The 19,360-nt window shown below is 43.4% G+C and overlaps 1 protein-coding gene across 2 annotated transcripts in view; it reads left to right on the top strand.

Moving 5' to 3' along the window:
- Positions 1-819: 819 nt before the first annotated feature.
- dscama (Down syndrome cell adhesion molecule a) overlaps positions 820-19,360 on the top strand; it is a gene marked incomplete at its 5' end in the record, with an annotated part of 118,122 nt that continues 99,581 nt past the window's right edge. For both annotated transcript variants that reach the window (XM_080483986.1, XM_080483987.1), the window contains one exon: positions 820-862. In XM_080483986.1, coding sequence (XP_080340112.1) covers positions 820-862 — 43 coding nt within the window. The remainder of the gene's footprint in view (positions 863-19,360) is intronic.

The raw sequence follows: 19,360 nt of genomic DNA on the forward strand, positions 1-19,360 counted from the left end.
CGAAGAGAGAATGAGTTTCCAGCGCAGCTAACAATCAACTCCTTTTTTTCTTTTTAATTACCTTCATTAAAACATCCAACTTTTACGCATTTTTCCCCCGACACACCTGAGATGACACGCCCGGGTTTTTTTACGCACCTCTAATTTCTTTTTTTAATTATATTTTTAAGGGGGTTGATTCATTTTTTTTCTCATATTCAAAATTTTTTTTTTTTTTTTAATTTTTTTAATTTAATTTTTCTTGATTTGTGTTTTTGTGGTTGCGGAGTTGTGCGCACAGAGGCAGGTCGTCCTCTGCGTCTCCAGCCTCTGACTCAGCAGCAGCAGCGGCGGCACAGCTCACCTGGACCTGAGCGCACCGAGCCCAGCTCCCTCATGATCCCCGCACAGCGCAGCTCCGACACCGGGGGACGGCTGCACTGAGGCCCGGCGCGCGGCGCGGTGGTGCGGTGCGGTGCGGTGCGGCGCGGCGCGGCGCGGCGGTGCGGTGCGCTCAGATCTGTGGCACACAGACGCACAGTTGTGGATCATACACCCGGAGACAATCAGCAGCAGGAAGGAGAAGCTCAAACCTCCTCCTCTTCATCTTCTTCTTCTTCTTCTTCCCAACGTGAAGGATTGAGAGGGAGCGCAAAGGAGCGAGGGAGCGAGAGAGAGAGAGAAGGAGAGAGAAAGAGAGAGAGAGATCTGCAAGCTCCCCTTTTTTCCTTTCGTTGCAATTGACTTGTTGAAGAAATAAAAGGAAGAAATACGAAGAAAGAGCGCAGGGGGGGAGAGAAGAAGAAAAAGCATAAGCTTGGATATTGAACGGAGCGGGGCATGTGGATATTGGCTCTTATCTTTTCCCAGTGCATCTTGAATGGTAAGTGATGCATTTTGCGCACGACGAACTTCCAAGTTGATGGTAATTATCCCAGCAGATCATATTGAGAATACTCTGTCAGCATTTGCACGCTGGAAAGATCGATTATGGCTTTTTGTTTTATATATTTATTTAATTATTTGTCGTCCTGAGAAGCAGGCTGTTGCTATGTCCTGTCAGTGGGGCTTTTTGGTGCTGGTGGATTGGGTTGGTGGTTCCAATCACACTAACCTTCACAAGGCTTAAGTATGAAAACCTCTAAGCTCCTAATGCATGCACAACATTTAAGACGAACCTTTAATACAGAGGAGAGAGAGAGAAAGGAGGTGGAGTGGTATAGGTGCAGCCTGCTGCATGGAGAACAAGCCACTTTTTTGATTTTATTTAGATTTTTTTTCAATCATTAAAAATAAATTCAATCCTTAAATCTCTCAAATATTTAGTTTTATCCTCATTTGCCACCATAAGTGATTCTTTCCTTCTCTCTGTGTCATCACACTGCACTGGGCCTCAGTCTGGGTGCATTTTAATGCACCTAGTCCTACATTTCTACATGCTGCATGTGCACATCAGCATTCAAATCCACTTTTGTCTGTAAGGCTTTTGAAAAAATTGTCCCGTTATATTTAGGAAAAAAACTAATTGCTGCCACACATTTGCATGTTTACCTCATGTGTTCAGCATTTGTTTGCTGTAATCTCAGACCTACATGTGAGCTACATTCAAATAAAGCCAATATTTGCTTCAAGAGATCGAAGATAACTGCTTTCCGTGGCATAAAATTTGGAAATTTGCTCATAAAATCAAGAAATCTGGGGATGGACTTGTAATATGTTTCCTTGCATGCATTAAAAGTGAAGGTTTTTAAATGGATCTTTTAAGTATTTAATACAAACACAAAACATAACGGTTACATTTTCTTGCGTTTTTTGGTGCAATTTCTCAAGTATGCTCTGGAAAACAGGATTAAAGAGATTGGCTGGTGCTTCTTCTTTTTTTTCCCCGGCATTGCACCCGCCATATTAGAAGCACAGACATGGAGTCATTTTGGATTGGGAAAAAAAAAAAAGAAAGAGAGACAAGCCCTTATCACCCTTGCCCAAGTGCACATCAAAAAAAAAAAAGGCATCAGAATTCAGTTGTGAACAATGAAATCCTCCCAAGAAACCTTGATAAGCTGTAATTGTGTCTTTTTTTTGGACTGAGGGTGACTGATTGTGTATATATTTTTACAGCGAATAGAAGGGGGGGGTGCAGCGAGGAGGACAAGGGGCTGTGGGGTAGATGGGGGGGTAGGATGTGCGCGTGTTGGGGGGCAGAAATCAGCTCGAAAAGCAAACCAGGAAGGGTGGGGGTCAATTTTGATTATGGATCGAAAGGTGAACGGAAGCAGAGTGGTTAAAGAAATCAAAAGTGGACACAATGTGAGCCGAGAGTGGAGGACGATGCGTCAAGCAAAGATGACAGGAAAACCATTTTGTGGCCGAGCTGAAGGGTTCAATGGAGGCGGAGGGGGTTTATTTATAGGAGGGGACGGAGTGAGAGCACAGCACAGCCTGGTTTGAGTGAGGCAGGACGATTGAAAACAAGAAGAAGAGGAAAAAAAAGAAACGGCAGGTTCCTGATGTTCGTTTCAGATTCCTCCCGGCGCTGGCCTGAGCTGAGATGTGTTTTCTGAGCACAATCCATTGCTTTGCTTGTGAACCCCCCCTCCCCCCCCCCCCCCCCCCCCCCCCCCCCCCAGTCTCTTTGGTTCAGGCGTTGCAAAATGGCTGCTGCTACAGACATCTACATGGAAACTTTGAATGGCAGCAAACAGTAATTGTGATGAATGCTACGTGTGTAGCCGCTAGCCGACGCGGTGCCACTCGTACCGTTTGACACCGACCTCTTTTCCATTGATTCCACTGTTGTTTGTTGGAACGACCCAGTGTGCATTATGACAGTCGTCTCTTTGTATTCGGAGGATAATGGACTGTAGGCTGAATTTAAAAGAAGAAGGGGGGGGGCCGTGATTGCTGATATCAGACGTCTGCGATCACAGAAGAGGTCTGAGCGAACGGCCCGGCTCGTTTCCGCAGCTCTTCTGAGACGTAGCGTCCTGCAATAAAGGCTTTTAGCGAGCTCTGGTCCGGCGCAGGCTGCTGGGGTTGTCTCTATGGAGACCCGGGGAATGAGTGCTGCTGCTGCTGCTGCTGCAGTGTGGAGAAACACTGCGCGCTGTTCAGGTGACCTGACGGATCTCAGCCCGCCGCCTCCCGAAGACCTGAACTGGAATTGGGTCTGTTTGGGCCTCATCTGCATCGTCTGCGTGTCGAAAATAGATTCCAGCTTCCAGCCGCCCGCTGGTCATTTACAAGCAGCACCTACTGTACGGTGAATTGCCAATTTTGGGGGACGCATTTTCAAAGCTGCAGTCTGCAGTGGATATAAACAATCGAGCGCCGCAGAGTAAAATGTGCCGTAGAGTTCACTCCAGCGGTGCTTGAGCTGTTAAAGTGCTCTCGCAAAAGTGTCTATTAAAACCCAAATGGAAGAGGAACAACATTTTCCAGTTATGAAGAGATGAAATTGTGGAGGAGATGGCATAATGTTGTTTTTTTTTTTGTTTTTTTTTGCTTCGCTATGCCAGAGGGGAGAGAAACTGACACATGCTCAATTGGACACTAATAAGCTGTGTAAATATACAGCGAAGCTCCTCAATTGGCTCTTAGTTTCACTCAGTGTGTGTGTATTTTTAGCTTTCAGCTTATAATGGCGATTGGGGGGGGGGTGCTGGGGAAAAGGTAGCGCAGCTTATTAAAACATAAGCATTTTCGAGGTGACTTAATCATGTTATCAAACGTGATTAATGGACGATCAGGATTTTGTTTCCCTCTACAGTTTCACCCCGGCTCGCATCATCACAGGCTGCCGGCGAGCTACTAACAATTTTTAGAGCGTTAAAGATGGAAAACAGCAGGTCATCCGAGTGCCTGCCGTCAACAGACTGTATCCAAGGCTTGGGTATTAAGCACACTGAGGACAGAGGTTACAATCAGTCAGCCTCGGGGAGGAGGGGAAGGGCTGTCATTAGAATTTAGGACAAATTTGCACACTTAAACCTCAATGACGGGGCTTTTAGGTCTGCCAAGTCACGGCAGCTCAACTTCAGAGGCACATATTTGTGTTTTTCATCACTAAATTCATCAAATGATCACAAAGTCTCTTCAAATCAACCAGCAAAACCTTCATTAAGCACATATTCCACTTGTTTTCTCCATAATAACCACTCGCAGTGCCGTAACTGAGCCAGCACTTAAAGTGAGAATGTTTAGATTAAAACCAGAGCAGGTTTACGTTCTTAGAACGTGAGCAATGATATGACACATTTTGTTTTCTTAACGCGAATCCACAATAAAAACGGGTAGTCATGGCTCCTATTTAACTTTTAATTGGTTTTTAAAACTACCGCATAAAAGCCTCATGCTATGTTTTGTTAAACTCGGCGGATGCAGGCGCGCTTTCTTACATAACTTTGTTTTGGGTTGATAAGAAAAACCTGCAGGAAGACGTCACACGGGGGGTTTTCCTCCATCCCTCCATCTCGTCATGAGGTGAGAGAGCGAACCGCTGCGCCACCGCGCACATGCTCAGCTTTATTCATCGCAATTTTCAACAATATTATCGTGTTTTGTGTGCCGGCGTGCGGCTGGAGGTTTTTGGTTTTTTTCATCTTGTATGAATGGAAATAGAAATTTCTGCTTCAGTCAACAATTCTAACTAAAGTTTACGTCTGTGACCAAGGACACAGCAACACCACTGCCAAAGGGAATCACCCCTGCAGTAATAGATCCGGGTCACAGGGAGTCGCGTCGTGATTAAAAGCCAAACAATCTTTTCTCTTGTTCTGCTTGAATCCAGTTATTATTGCAAACCTGGCAACGATTCACTGAAGCTTTTTTTTTATTTATTTCTGCGGCTGACTGGAAGTTCCATGTGTTGGAATCAGTTCAAACTCATCGTATTGCAGCAGAATGGAGACAGAATTAACTGTTAAAAACCTGCAAAGTATTTTTGTTGTTTAGTAAAAGCGAAGTGGATCTGAAGTGTGTGGGAATGTTTTATCTTTTATTTTTACAGAAATTGAGGTTGCATCTTTAAATCTAAAAAAAAAAAGACTTTTAATGTTCACATCTTTCTTATTGTAATATGCATCATGCTGATTATCATAGCCGCTCATAGGAGCTTCAAATTCCTCCCTGGTTTGCATGTTTGTCCATTTTAGACTTCAAGATTCAGTAAAGTTAATTTAGTCTAGTCATAAAGGTTAAATTTCACTATTTAATGAATTCACTGCATTAATTTTGCACTGCCAACTGTTGAGCTGCTATACATTTAATACATTACATCTATTTTATTCTCTTTGTCCTGATTTAAAAAAAAAATTTTAATGCAGAAAAACAGATTTCGTCAGTTTTTCAAAACAAATCAAGCTTTATTTACAATAATGGATGCTTCAAACTCCCGTACGATGGTTTTAGACGCGTTGTGTTGTTATATTGCACTTAGTTTTAAATATAAGAGTAAATTGACACGTCTCACTTATATTTGCCAATTGTATAAATACTTCTCATATATTTTTCCATAAAAAGCAGTAATGACATAATTAAATACATTAGAAAATCCATATAAGATAAATAAATGCATAAATAAGAATGGATATGGCCAATTTAACAAGTATTCAGTGCAGTTTCATTATAAAAGATGGTCAAAGGGCTTTAAAAGTTTGTTAGTATTTAGAATATTTCCAGCACAGAAGGAAGCGATCTCTGATGTGAGTAAAAGGATTGTTTTAGTCACAATAACCAAACCAATAATAATGCAGCTTCTGCTGTTCATATCTTCGTTATCACATTCCGGCCGACTTGTGGGCGGGGCCTATGGGGTGAAAAATGGGCGCGATGTGGGTTTGCCCTCGTGCTTCATAATGGCCCCATGACAAATGTCCATGTGGGCTCAGTGCAGAATTAATTTAGGCTCCGCCCACACCGCAGGTCTTGATGCTCAATTCGTGATCGTTTCAAACGTGACCTGCCGTGTGAACGTCATCGGACCGGATGTTTTCGGGTCCCAGAGCGCAGAAGACGACGCAACGAAGTCATTCCGAGCTATTTACAGATAAGGCACGTCGGTCAGCACCAGGGTTGCCAGATATGACTCACCGTTTCCAGTCCAAAGTAAAACCCATACACCTCAGTAAAAACCAGCCCAAATCTCCATCTTAAAACTATCATATGTGGAATAACGAACACGCCTTAAACACACAAATGCACGTCAGTCACACGTCGATGACGAAGCCGTCGCACGTAGAAAAAAAATCAGAACTGGCACCAGACGTGAACGAGGCCTGGATCTGGTGTGGAGAAATCAGAATCGGAGCATTCACACGGCAACAAAACAGGTTGAGTCACTGATCAGAATCGGGTCGCAGTTCCCTGCAGTGTGAACGAGGAGTTAGTCAACCCATGTGGGTCGCCTAGTCTGAGCCGGTGCAAACATTTTGTATTTTGGTGTCCAAGTAGTCCAGCTGTAAACCATGTTGGCTTGAATATTTCCTAGATCCTCCTTCAATCTGTGGTCATAATCCAGCCTACGTCTTCTCTGGGGATGTTTGTGGCTTTGCTGAATCAAACAATAAACCAAGGATCTGACCTGAGCTTTCAAATGGAAACAAACGTCTCCAGTGTTTCGTAGTTTCTAACTCTACTTCGATGGTTCTATGTCCAAACTTTAGTCCCGTCCCGATGTTTCTGATGGGGGGAGTCCGGGCGGTGTTTGGAGGTCACATTAGGGCCAGTGGGAAACTAGGTCTGCTCCGTCTCGTGTCTTTTGGTTCACATCTGTCAGCTCACATCGAGGCAGGGTGGCCTGACGGAGTCACCGAAACACACGACGACAGCGCCGCCGTCCTCAGCCGCACATTAATATCAACACACCAGTCAACACAATGTAGGCCAGCGGGAACACGAACCGAACGCCCCTCCGAGGAACCCATCGGAGTTCTGTCTGCATTTCTTTCTGTTGGGATGTTTGGTAGTTAAATACAGTCTTCATATCGGGCATCAAGGATGTTTTGAGTCATTTGATTTATACACATGGGTTCTGATTTAGCTTACATCACGTGGAGTTGTAGATCTGGAGTTGTTCGAGCCATCGCTGATACTGTTATGTCTTTGTTTCAATCATGCATGAGGTGTAATATTAGAAGGTATTAGTGACTTGCTATTTCCGCGGACTCACTAATCACTCCGGGATTTGTCAGTGCCATCAGGTCAAGGTTTTTTTTTTTCCCCCCCCTGTTTAGTCCCTCCTCCACTGTGTGTGCGTACGCCTCGGCTCGGCTGTGAGTAGGCTCAAGCATATGTTAATGGATGCACATTGAACTGTTAAAGGTTTCATTTAACCCAGACCAGAATGCTTAAGGAGATGATGGTGTGCAGCGAGGCAGAAAAAGAGGAGAAATCGCAGGCGGTGGTTTGGGGTTAAAGAGGGAGGGAGCTCATAAACACCCCCCCCCCCCCCCCCCCCCCCCCCCGCGCTCCAAAAAAAGTCCATTCCACGCAATCTCCGCCATATCAAGCGGATAGGTTGTTCGCTCTCATTACTCGTCTGGTTGTCGCTCACGGTTCGGTATTAATATCCCGCGTCACAGAGTTCTGTTTGTACTGGTTTGATACTGTTAATGGGAACCTTCCCGCTGCTTTTCTGTGACTCTGGACGCCGCCGCCGCCACCGGGGCAGCGTGAGAGGATTTATTAAATGTCAGCAAAAAAATGAAGTTGAATTTAATAAGGTCAAGTCAAATGGGGGAGAAAAACTCTCTGCAATCATGAGATAGTCAAATACTACAAAGGCTGTAAGGAGACGTCCAAGCTTGTTAATGTTTAATAAATAACACGTGAAGAAAAAAAAATAAAATCGGACATTAACGAGGCGTCCTGATTTCGCAGGACGATATCACAAGTGTGAATCGTGAATCCTCGTTAACGCTTCACATTTTCAAGTGAAAACGTGACATTTTTTATTTTTATTTTTTTTTGTTTTCGATTTGTAAATGTTTTTCATTTACATGGCAACATTTTGAAAATGATGCCGGTTTCCATGGAAACGGCAACAACGCTTAGAGCGTTTATCTCATAAATGGGACTATCAACAATAAAAACTTCTGCTATTGTCCATAGCATAGTTTTCTCCCGTTTCCACGGAGACTAGAGTCGGAGCATTTTTGAAAAGTTGTATCTTCGGGGCTGCTTTCAAAAAGTTTGTAGTTGCTCTGAACACCGTTCGTCGCGTGAACGGACAAAAGTTTTCAGTTTTCACTTCAGAATAAAAATAAGTTTGTACAATTAATTCTCACATTAGTATGCTGAACAATTTCTGGCTTTATCTTCATATTGAAGTTTTACGGTTCAGCCTAACGAACTTCCTGTTTCACAACACTGCCACCTTCAACCATGAATGTAAAGACACGTTTAGTTTTCTTCCACTGAGTTTGTTTATTTTCCTTTATAGTTGCTTGAAATGTTGTCGATATTATGAGTTTGATTTGATTATATTAAAAGGAATAGCAGTACATTTCTGTAACATTATGACTAATCAAACTCCTGTAATGTTGGTTAATTAAATAAGCGATCAGTTTTCATTGGTTTCCCATCAGAAAATAGATTTTTTTAAGGTACTTTTCCAACTAGAAATACCAAGTATTGCATCTTACGCTTCCTGTAATCTCTTGTATGACAAGACAGACGCATATCTTGGAGTGAATTGTAAGAAAACAGCCGTAACACCGATGTTTGTGTGTGAGCGTGTGCGTCTTTGTGCGTGAACTAGACCAGTGAATTAACGAGGTGCCAATTAGTTGTGTTGTTTGTGTCTGTAGGCTTTCATTATAAAATGGGGCACTGGGTTAATGCTTCGGCCGGGCAGGTAGTGCCAGACGTGAGCTAAGTTTTCTAAATTAAGATCGCTAAAGCGCTTTTCCCTCTGTTTACTTTTGGGATTTCCAACATTAACCTCGAAGAGAAAGGAGCAACAGCAAGCTGAGGACGTTTCTGACAGAAGATACGAGATCACGTTGTCGTCGTTCTATAGTAGTGGTCACTCAGAGGGGAAGTCGTCGTTATTATCGCTATACCAGCCTGTAAACTCACAGATGAAAATTAATCTACAACAGGCACACAATCAAACATAATTGAGGGTGAACTTTTTGGATAATATTTCAGGATAAATACTAAAAAGGAACAAGAATATCTATTTTATGAAAAAACAAACAAACAAAAACAAACCTGAGAGATGCAGTGAAAATGTCACTAAAGCAACTTTTTGAAAACACTCCGACTCTGATTCCATGGAAACGGGCCAAAACGCATCTTTTTCTGAAATGCTTTTTCAAACAACAGCACCCACTAGTGGTCCAAACATGAAAACGACATGGTTTTCAGCGTTTCTGCTGTTTCGGTGGAAATAGACATCGTTTTCAAAACGTTGACCTCTTAATGCGAAACTTCTCTGAAACGAAAATGTCAAAAAACGATGCGTTTTCACTTGAAATGTCAATCGACGATCTGCGAATCACAGGTTTCACTTCAAATGTTGCCAGCTGTGCTTCGCAGTGATTGGTTGAGGGAAAGAAGGGGGCGGGGCTAAATAATATAAACCTTTAATATGGAGAAATTCAAGGATGTTGATCAAGTTTTTGATTATTTCCAAGGTTTTTGCACCGGCACATTAAATTTAAAAAGCATCATGAAAGTTTTTAGATAAACTACACTCATCACTGTATCTGAATGCTCTTTGTGTCAAAACAAAATTCATGCAACTGCTCTTATTTTTGTCCAGATTTGCAATTATAAACTTTGAACCATTAAGGTTTTTTTTAAGCGTCAGTAATTTTGTTTTATGATCAGGTCTATGGGCTGTCAATACGGTTTAGATATCAGGTACTGTATGAACATATAAAACCATATATTTTTCATAAAACTCCTATTTTGCTCGTTCAAGAGATTAAATATGGCTGATATTTATATTCAAATAAATCTCTGGCGGCTTTAGTGACTAAAGATAGTTGATGTGATGTGATGATGAGGAGGTTGAGTGTGTGAACAGATCAGACTTTAAAACATCACAAAAATGCTTAATAATAATCTTTTCTCGCACGTAACCAAGCACAAGTTGGGCTCAACCCACTGTGGCTGTTATAGGGTGTGAATCAAGTGTTTACTATAGTCACCATGGCAACACTGGCCCCTCGTGCATGAAGTCTCCACTGGTAAAAGCAATAAGAATCCCCCTGCCTGCAGGTCGTATCCAACAACAAGTGCATGTTGTTGGTTTAGAGATGTGCCTTCACACGCACCTCTAGCAGTCTACTCTGCATCAGTGTCTTAACCGGTAATGTATTGCAGTGGCTGCGGACGTTTCCCGCTGCAATATGCTGCAGTGGCGTGTGAACACGACTGTTTGGAGGACGCACTGGTCACCGGGGCGAGCCGGCTGTTGCCAAACAACCCCTGCAGAGACCTGCACCGCTGGGCCTTTTCCTTAATGTGTGCATGTACAGAGAGCGGCTCCTATCTGTTTACAGCGTGCATGCGTATCCCTGAGCGGGAGAGCCGCAAGTGACTAAATCATAGTGACACAGAAACCTCATTATGTATACTCGGAACTGCGTCTCGCAGCAGTACGGCAAGATGATGGAGGGATGTTTGTAAAGCCAAATGAGGAGGCTAATATGTCAAAAAGAAATATAGCTTCACATCATTTCCACATCATATTCTGGTTGTGTTCATATTCAACTGCAGGAACTGAAAAAGACGTTTAAAAAAAGCATGAAATATAAAGCTTTAATCGATAGTATGAAATCAAATATAGCAGTTGTTTCTTTATATTTGTCCAAAACTGAGAACTTTCAGCATTTTTAGTAAATAACAAATATTTTGGTTCCACTTTCACAATGTCGTTCCTTTGGTACCTGCCAGGAAAACTACACCAATTATCAGATGGAAAAAGACAGAATAATTTTGTGTTTACATACGAGAAGAATTGTGTTTTGCTCTATTCGGTGCAAAATAAAGGATCGGATAGTAAAATCTCACTTTTAAAAAGAAAGTTCGTCAATTCGAGCAGTTTCCTTTTACATTGATCACATCACGATGACAAACAAGAAAGGTTTTCACGTTGTGCCGGACGTTATTACGGTGAAGAGAAATTCCTTCATGGAGATTATAGAAGTAATTCGAAAGACAAAGCAGGAGTCTAATGTTCAGCGTCGTGCACAAGCAGAAGTTCCAGAACATGCAGATTGTTTCAGGTCGGACCTCAACAGATTCCCTGAACCGAAGCAGCATCTAGTCACTGTTCTACTTGTTCCACAGTCAAACTGTGTTTGTTTTTGTTTTTTTAAGAGCTCAGATTGAAACACGGGATGTTTTTGATGCTTATTTATGGACTTTTTTTTTTACTTGATTTGAAACATTTGCGGCTGTTTTTGCAGTTTGCAATTTCAATATAAGCCAAGTAATAAACTCCAAACATACATTTCTGGAGACTTTCAGTGTTGTATGATATCTTGCAAAATGATTTTAGACATTGCCAATTTTTGGTGCGAAAAGAAATGGCAGCTTATCAGGTGTTTTTAACCTAAATCAATGTTAAAAATGACCATGAGATCACCAAGAATCTGGATATAGACTTAGAATGGGATTTGATTGATGGAATATTGATATTTAACCATATGATACTGGTAAACAGTGTAGTAGTAGTGAATACACTCACCACACAGGAAGAGTTTGCATGTTCTCCCTGTGCATGGCTCGTGTCTAGTTTCCTCCCACAGGCCAAGAACAAACACATTAGATCATCTACTGTCTTTGAAATAACCTTAATGAACCAGTTACCAAAGTGGCATGTAGATTATTCGGGATAGTATTCGTGTTTAGTTGGTGAAAAAACGATCTGTGGTCGATCTGTCAACGGGAGGAGTGAAGGAATGGGTTTGTTTCCACTAATGAGCCCCGTCAAATGATTAAAAACTCACATGTAATGTTCCGACTCACAATGGAAATCTTGTGAGTGAACACTGAGCTGTAAAAAGGCCATCAGCGAGAGAGAAAAACATTAAATCAGGACCTCACTCGCAAATTCCTCCCCCCGTGGCTGACTGTCGGACGTGTTCATTAGGCATAACCAAACCGCGCTGATTAGCATTCAGAGTCCAGCCGCGCTCCGCTCGCCCCGAAATGTGTAACATTTTCAAACATTGGGGCGAATGTTTCATTAAAGTGTTTCTCGCCCCCAGCTCCTCTCCGCTCCCGTCTCCACTCTATCAGGCCTTCCCCAGAAGTGATTATGCTAATTGCTGTTTGATCAGATGATTAAATTATAATTTGATTAATCCCAGGCACTAAACGCTCTGAATACGGCGATGTGTATTCTGCTGCCTGGCAGTGTTTGCATGCACTCTCCCCCCCCCACTCCCCCTCCTCCCACCCCGCCCACCCCCCCTCCCTCCCCCTCCCCTGTCGCCATAGGCTACCAAACACAGACCCAGGTACAGGACAAGGTGAGACGTGATGCGCCGCAGCGCCCGGGAGGCAGCAGTTACCGAACATGGATGAAACAGCGGTTCTTGATGTACTGTGGTCGAGTAATCACGGGGAACAACGTGACGCTTTAATGGAGGCTCCCCCTCGTCTGCGTCGCAGATTGAGTGCGGCTCTAATGCAGATCGCTGCCATTTTCCCAACCGTCGCCTGTCTCTGTTCCTCTCAATTGATAGTGTATCCATCAGGGTGATTTATAGTGGTGTGGGTAGCACACGGCCTCATACGGGTGCAAAAGGATTAGCTTCGGCTTCGTTGTGTCTTTTTTTGGGGGGGGGGGGTTCATACTCTGAACACCTTCTGGATTGAAGAGTTGATGTGACGTCGAAAAAATTCCATGAGGAAAAAATAAATACACTGACTGACTGTGTGGCAATAAGACAGGAGCGTCTCCAGCAGTGGGGATCAGGAAGATAAAATACCGTTGCCTCAGAGGGAAATGGTGGGCAGTTGAGGAGTGGGGGGAGGATGACATGAAGGAGGGTGGCGTGTGTGTGTGTGTGTGAGTGTGTTGGGGGGGGGGGGGGTGGTGGTGGTGGTGGTGGGGGTGCCGTGGTATTTTTCCGAGGCACAAGAGGACGACTGCTGCGAGCGGAAAAAGGCGACCATGTCTAGTCATCTGACCCACAATCCCATTTAACCCCGGGACTTTGATTTGCCCTCCGCTGTCAACTGCCAGCTTATTTCGCCTCTTTGTTTCTCCCCCTGCAAATGGAGCCGCTCTGCCCCCGAGATCGGACCGAGGCGGCGCCGCACACATTCAGAGCCTGGAACATATTCTGTTGTTGATTTGATTCCTCTGTACGGTTTCTGATGCAGGTGACTTGAATGTCCCTCAATGCAAACCTGCTAATTCTGCACGTATTAATGCTCGTGTATCTTTGGTTGCTATTAGAGCAGTGCCTAAGCTTGGTGAAATATCACATTGAATTGCTGTCAAATAAAATAATCAAACTGAAGATGGAACACGATACATAAGGACACGGCAGGAATAAACAATGAAGAGTTAAATGGATTCTTTTATGGTCATTTTTTCATGTTTTAATGTAGAAATTGAAAAAAAAAAAATACATAAACAAACAAGAATACCTGCAGGTTAATTATATCAAATTCAGTCTTTATATTCTATTGATCTAAAAAAATTTTTTTTTAAAAAATCGTAAAACTTTAATCTGATTGAAGGTCAAGTTGTCCATGTGGCGTTTACAACGTTTTGAGTGTCTGTTTACAACGACGGTGCTCGCAGTCACTGAAATCTTTCTAATTGTGTGTGAAGCTTCTTCATGTCAGCTGAAATACATAAATGAACATTTTCATCACAGCGAAGGTTGCAAAACTTTATCCCGCGTCCCACAGGCATGACCAAACACATCCACCATGAAAATGTATGAGAGTTCATGAAAGAACGAATCAACATGCACACATTGGTACACATTGTACTGCAGTAATCTATGTTCAGTTCAACTGATGTGGAATTCAGACGTTAACCGAATGAAACCAATAATAGTTAATGGGTTCATTGGTTAATTATCCAATAATAAATCTGTGACGATGGGCCAAACGTGGTGCCAGCCTCCACTGATAAACTGATGCATGCAGCTGTTATAGACAAGCGTTTGCACATAGACTCGGCAAATAGATGAATGCTTTTATTTCAAGCTAATTTTAATCCAGAGTGTTGCGTCCTGCAGCGAAGCCACGTCTCGCTGCCTTACCGGTGTGGATTACCTGGTTCCTAACCTGAGACGAGGGCCCAGCGAAGCAAGACGAATGTGTGTCTGTTACATAAGCATGCAGTTTTCAGATCCCACACACTGGTGCTCGCGTTTTGGCAGGATGACTTGTTCTGACCGGCCGGCGACGAAGTGAAATCTGTCCTGAGTTACAGATCATTTGCGCTGGACTTAATGAAAATAAAGCGAAAGTAAACATTTCCCACCCGGGCCTGCGCTCCTCTTCACTTCCTCCTAAAAGAAAATTCTATGTGCTGCGGTGCTATGCTGTGGTGTAAGCACTAGATGATCTCCAAGCTGTCAGCCTTCGTCCTCCAGCTAATCTCCCCGTTCATCCCTCCCTGCTGGGTTTAATGTCCTCCTTCTTAGCTCACCTGAGATCCTCTCTCTCTCTCTCTCTCTCACACACACACACACACACACACAATTGTACTTGACAGCAAACCAAGCACAGGTGGGAGGATTTTTTTATATTTTTTTACTGAAACAGAAACATTGCAGCTCTTCCACCCTCTAAAAGCACGCTGGGCTGCGCTGCATCCGATCCTAATTCGAATCAAGTACTTTACAGACTGTTCAGAGATGGAAAAACTCCCAACGACAAGTCCTCACTTTTGGAAAGTGTACTCCAGCGTCTTGTTGAATAAAGTCGTCGCCAGAATTCTGATCGTGTGTAGTCTGGGCTCGCGTCAAGATTTTTTTTTTACAAATCTGTCAGTCAGTGTGGAGGACTGAAAGCTGCTGAAGGCAGACTTGCAACAATTACTGATTTCTTATCTCGGCTCCGAGACTGCAAACTGCCAATGATAGAAAAAACACACACAGAAAAAAACAAACCCTCTTCCTCTCAAGCCCACTCATTGGCCTGTCATATCTCATTTGCTTCAAGGGGTAGTTTGGATTATTTGCATGGGGGTGGTACGAGGTGCTTAGTGATAATCAGCGTGCGGGAGATGGGGAGGGGGTTCACGTCTTCAGTTTGGAGAAGCAGATGGCGGCACAGCCGCTGAGCAGAGTGTCGGCGTGGAGCAACAAAACACATTTTAAAAGGTTTTTGATTTAGAATACTTTTTTTTTTTTTTTTTTATCAATTACTTTGAAAACCACCAGACAAAACATGAGGTTTGCTGCTCTGCTTTCTTTGGCCTCGTTTAAACGACGACGATTCAGGTGGAAATCGTTTTCGCTTCAGAAAAGTTTTCCGTTTACACAACATCTTGAATACTTTGTTCGTTTACACGGAAATGGACACAACTTTTTTAAAAAACATCTCATGAAAACACAAATTTTTCGAAACACTGCTATTGGACAGCCGCTCTATGGCCATAGGAAATAGTTGTTCTGCACATGTGCAACAACGTTTCAAGTAAAAATCCATCGTTTTCAAATTTTTGTTTCAGAAAAGTTTAGCATTTACATGGCAACATTTTGAAAATGATGTCCGTTTACACGTAAAGAGCAAAATCGCTAAAAAGAATGTTGTTTTCCTGTTGGGCCACTAGTGGCTGCTGTTGTTTGTTTTTGTGATGAAACCACAAACTCACATGTACGCTAGTACTAGTGGACAGACAACCAAGTTGGATTGTTATTACGGTGACTGTCAAAATAAAACTATCAACTCAACTGGAGGAAGCGTTGTTCTTATTGCCTGAGCAGGTGCAGAAGAACTATTTACTGCAGCCGTGGTGTGCATGCGCGGTAGCAGCGTTTCGCCCGTCTACACGGCGACAGAGCGTGAGCGTTTTCAAAAAGTTCCACCTTCTAAGCTGTTTCCCAAAAGTTGCTTTTTCAGTTGTGCCTAGTGCCAGAGTAATAAATGTCCATCTCAGCAAGTGATTTGTTAAAAATCAATGTTTTCCCCAACATGATTAGCCCCAAGCTTTTTTTGGATGTTCATTATTTCATACTTTTGCATAATTCATCCACAAGTCAGAATCGTTGTATGTGTGAAATTGTAGAAAATAAATTAAATTAAATGGTTTTGCTGGAGCCTCTCGAAGGCCGGTTTTGCCCCAACGGCCTTTTGTTTGACACTAAATTCACCATCATTTAACTATTGTTTCTAACATGAAGGACTTTACATATTTTGTATTGAATTTGATTCAGTATTGCAGCTCCAATGTTCACTTCATGCTGGAATAGAATCCGTCTGATTCATCGCAGTATAATGATGGATCTCTGAGGGGTAGTTTGATGATCTCAGTGTCATATTTGAAGGGCAAGAAACGGAGATCTTTAACAATCCAGCCAGATTAACGCTGTTCTGCACTGGAAAAAACGCAAAATCCTTAAAAATATGTGAAAGTGGTTCAAATTAAACAGCAGATAGGAAGAAAAAAACAAAACGTGTCTTGTGAGGAGAAAACCACATCATTGAAAGGCTTTTTAACAGAAGTTGCTCATCAATCAACACTTTCTCAGTGTTTGAAGTGACTTAAGAAGTGACAGGCGTCCACATTGAGCTCAGAGCCACACTTTGATTTAATGCAGATGAGTGTTAGTGATAATTAGCATTAATATTAGAAGCTGCTCCGTTGCTTCCTGTGCTGCATCACTGTAGCAGATAATGGAGCATCATGGATGTCTCATGTAGTCGCCCCCCCCCCCCCGCCCCGCTGATGCTCTTGTGCATATTAGCAGCAGCAGCGGCTCCAGTTTGTTTACTCACTCACAGAGGAGCCATTTCTCCCGTTATTACTCCGCAGCTCTTCCTTCTATTATATTTCCCTCACTGCCGCAGTCAATTTGCACTATTTGTCCAGGTGATGTAACTGATTAGGTTCTTCAAAGTAACCGGGATGTAGGCAAATGTGCAAATTCACAAATGCGTCGAGTCGGACCCCCCTGAGGTGACCCCCCCCCCGCCCCCCCCCCCCCCCTCTCACCCCCCCTTCAGAGAGTCGACATCAGAGGAGGGGATCAGTGGTTTTTTACGCAGCAGCTGCGTGGCACCGCTTCAACATTATTCATGAGGGCAAATTGTGCGCTGCTGATTTGGAAAAGTGGGGTGGTGGTGGGGGGGTGCAGGGGGGGTGGAGGGGTTTGATGGGTGTGGGCTCTGTTCTTCGATCTGAGCATCTCGGCTCTCACTTCTCTTTACCGCCTCATTGTGTAAGCCCCTAAGGGCAACAGAGAACAGGGGGCGGGGGGGGGGGGGGGGGGGGGGGGGGTGGAGAGGTGGGGGTGGGGGGGGTTTGGATGCTAACTCACTGTCATCATGAAGCATCCCCCACCCCCCACACCCCACCCTCTCTGCAGAGCTCCGCTTTAATTACCTGCATCGCCTGCCACGAGCTGTCAGTGTGGCTCAGCCCTCGTTTGCCCCGCCGGAGTCGCCCCTGATGTCTGGATGCCCCCGGTGCCCGCCGCAGTGCAGTGCAGCGGCGGCGGCGTCGATGCTGGCCCTCGCCGGATCGGGCCAGCCAATCACGCTGCCACGTTTAAACACATTAGCGGCCTCGGGCGCGAGCAGACACGTTGCGGCTAATAGCTAATTCAATGTGATAAAACGGTCGGAGGAAGAGGGTGAGCGTCGGGCCGTTGTTGCAGTCAAGCAGGATAATACCGAGCAAAACGCGACTTTGTCATCTCAACAAGAAAACGAGGCTCTTGTGAGCCCGGCTTGATTAATGGTGTTTGGTTGAGGTAAACACTGGCTGAGCAAAAAGCCCCTGACACATCAGTGGGCTAATGCACGGCCTAATGCATAGGCCTATTTATGCTGCGTGTTAGTGGGACCTGTATTGATCAGACGTTTACTTAAATAAATTGCCTGGATGATTTGGAAGCGACCACTGATTGGCATTGTCAGGATCATAGGTCGCGCTGAGCAAAGTGCTCACGTGGCCACCGCTTTATTGCTAAAGTGCAGAATCTGAACGCTGTTTTAAATTTCTTAATCGATCATCATAACGTGGGTTTGTTTCTCACTGAAAACATGGTGGGACACCGAGCTTTTCTCTCTCAAGAGTTTAGATCTATCATCTTAGTTAAACAAGAAACACGTCTTCCTTAATTTAAACATGTTGTTGTGATTCGTGCTTTTACTGCTTGTTGTTTCACTGATTCAATTGGGATCAGACAGAACTAATCATGATGGCTTTTCCAGTTTAATGAAAAGCTGCTATAAACAGTCTCATTGTCACAACAATGCTCAGGAGATCCTATGGCTATATCGGTCATTTAAAAAAAGGCTGCAGTTTGTTCCACTGATTTAACCTTAAAAGCCAAATTAAGCTTACTTGTTTGAAGTTAAAGTCTCTTTAGTGCAGCTTCATTTGGAAGAATAAAGTTTTCCACGTATCATAAACATGACAGTTATGATCACCTGGTAATCAAATAGGATAAATGTCAGTTTTAAGTATTTTCAGCTACTTTGATTTAGATTCTTGTGAGTTAAAAGTGCAAAAGGACAAAACAGAATGTTTGGAATGTTTCATTTCAGTTTAATAAATCTAAAGTTTCACTGTATGAAAGCAATTACACAAAAAAAATAACTTTTCTTTAGTTTTCTGTAATTTATTGAGTTATTTATTTCACTCACAGTTTCACAGTATTTTTTCATTTACTGATTCAACAATAGACTAAAACTGTTAGGATCATTAACTATTCAACTGTTTTTGTAATTTAAAGAGGTCAAACTATTCAGCTTTTCAACACTTTGGTGGTCTGGTCGGTCCAGAAACCTTCAGTATTCAAAGTTTATTGCTTCTCCTTGATTTTCCTCCATTTGAATATTGGATCATAGGAGCTGCATTCAGAATCTGCTGTGTCTGTGTGAGCTGGACTGGCTCCGCCTACACATGCCCATCTTGGGAAGAGGAGGAAGTACTTCCACTCGTGGTGCCATGTGCCAGAGCAGAGCTGCCTAATTGTGGGAGGAGTCAAAGGGAGGGCCTACCTTGATTGGGATTGGCTAACCCCCCGATGACACTATATAGGGTTTGATTTCTGATTGGCTGGTTGGAGCAACACACTTTTTAAAACCTGAAACAAGCCAGGGAGAGAGAGGACAGACTGTCTTCACTTCTGGGGCGTCAGTCCAGGTATGGGAACGATTATCACTGTTGGAAAACCAGTAGAAAGTCAATTTAGCAGAATACGACCCTTTTAAAAATAGAAGC

The sequence above is a fragment of the Lipophrys pholis genome, assembly GCF_963383615.2.
Source record: "Lipophrys pholis genome assembly, chromosome: 16".
NCBI classification, from domain to species: domain Eukaryota; kingdom Metazoa; phylum Chordata; class Actinopteri; order Blenniiformes; family Blenniidae; genus Lipophrys; species Lipophrys pholis.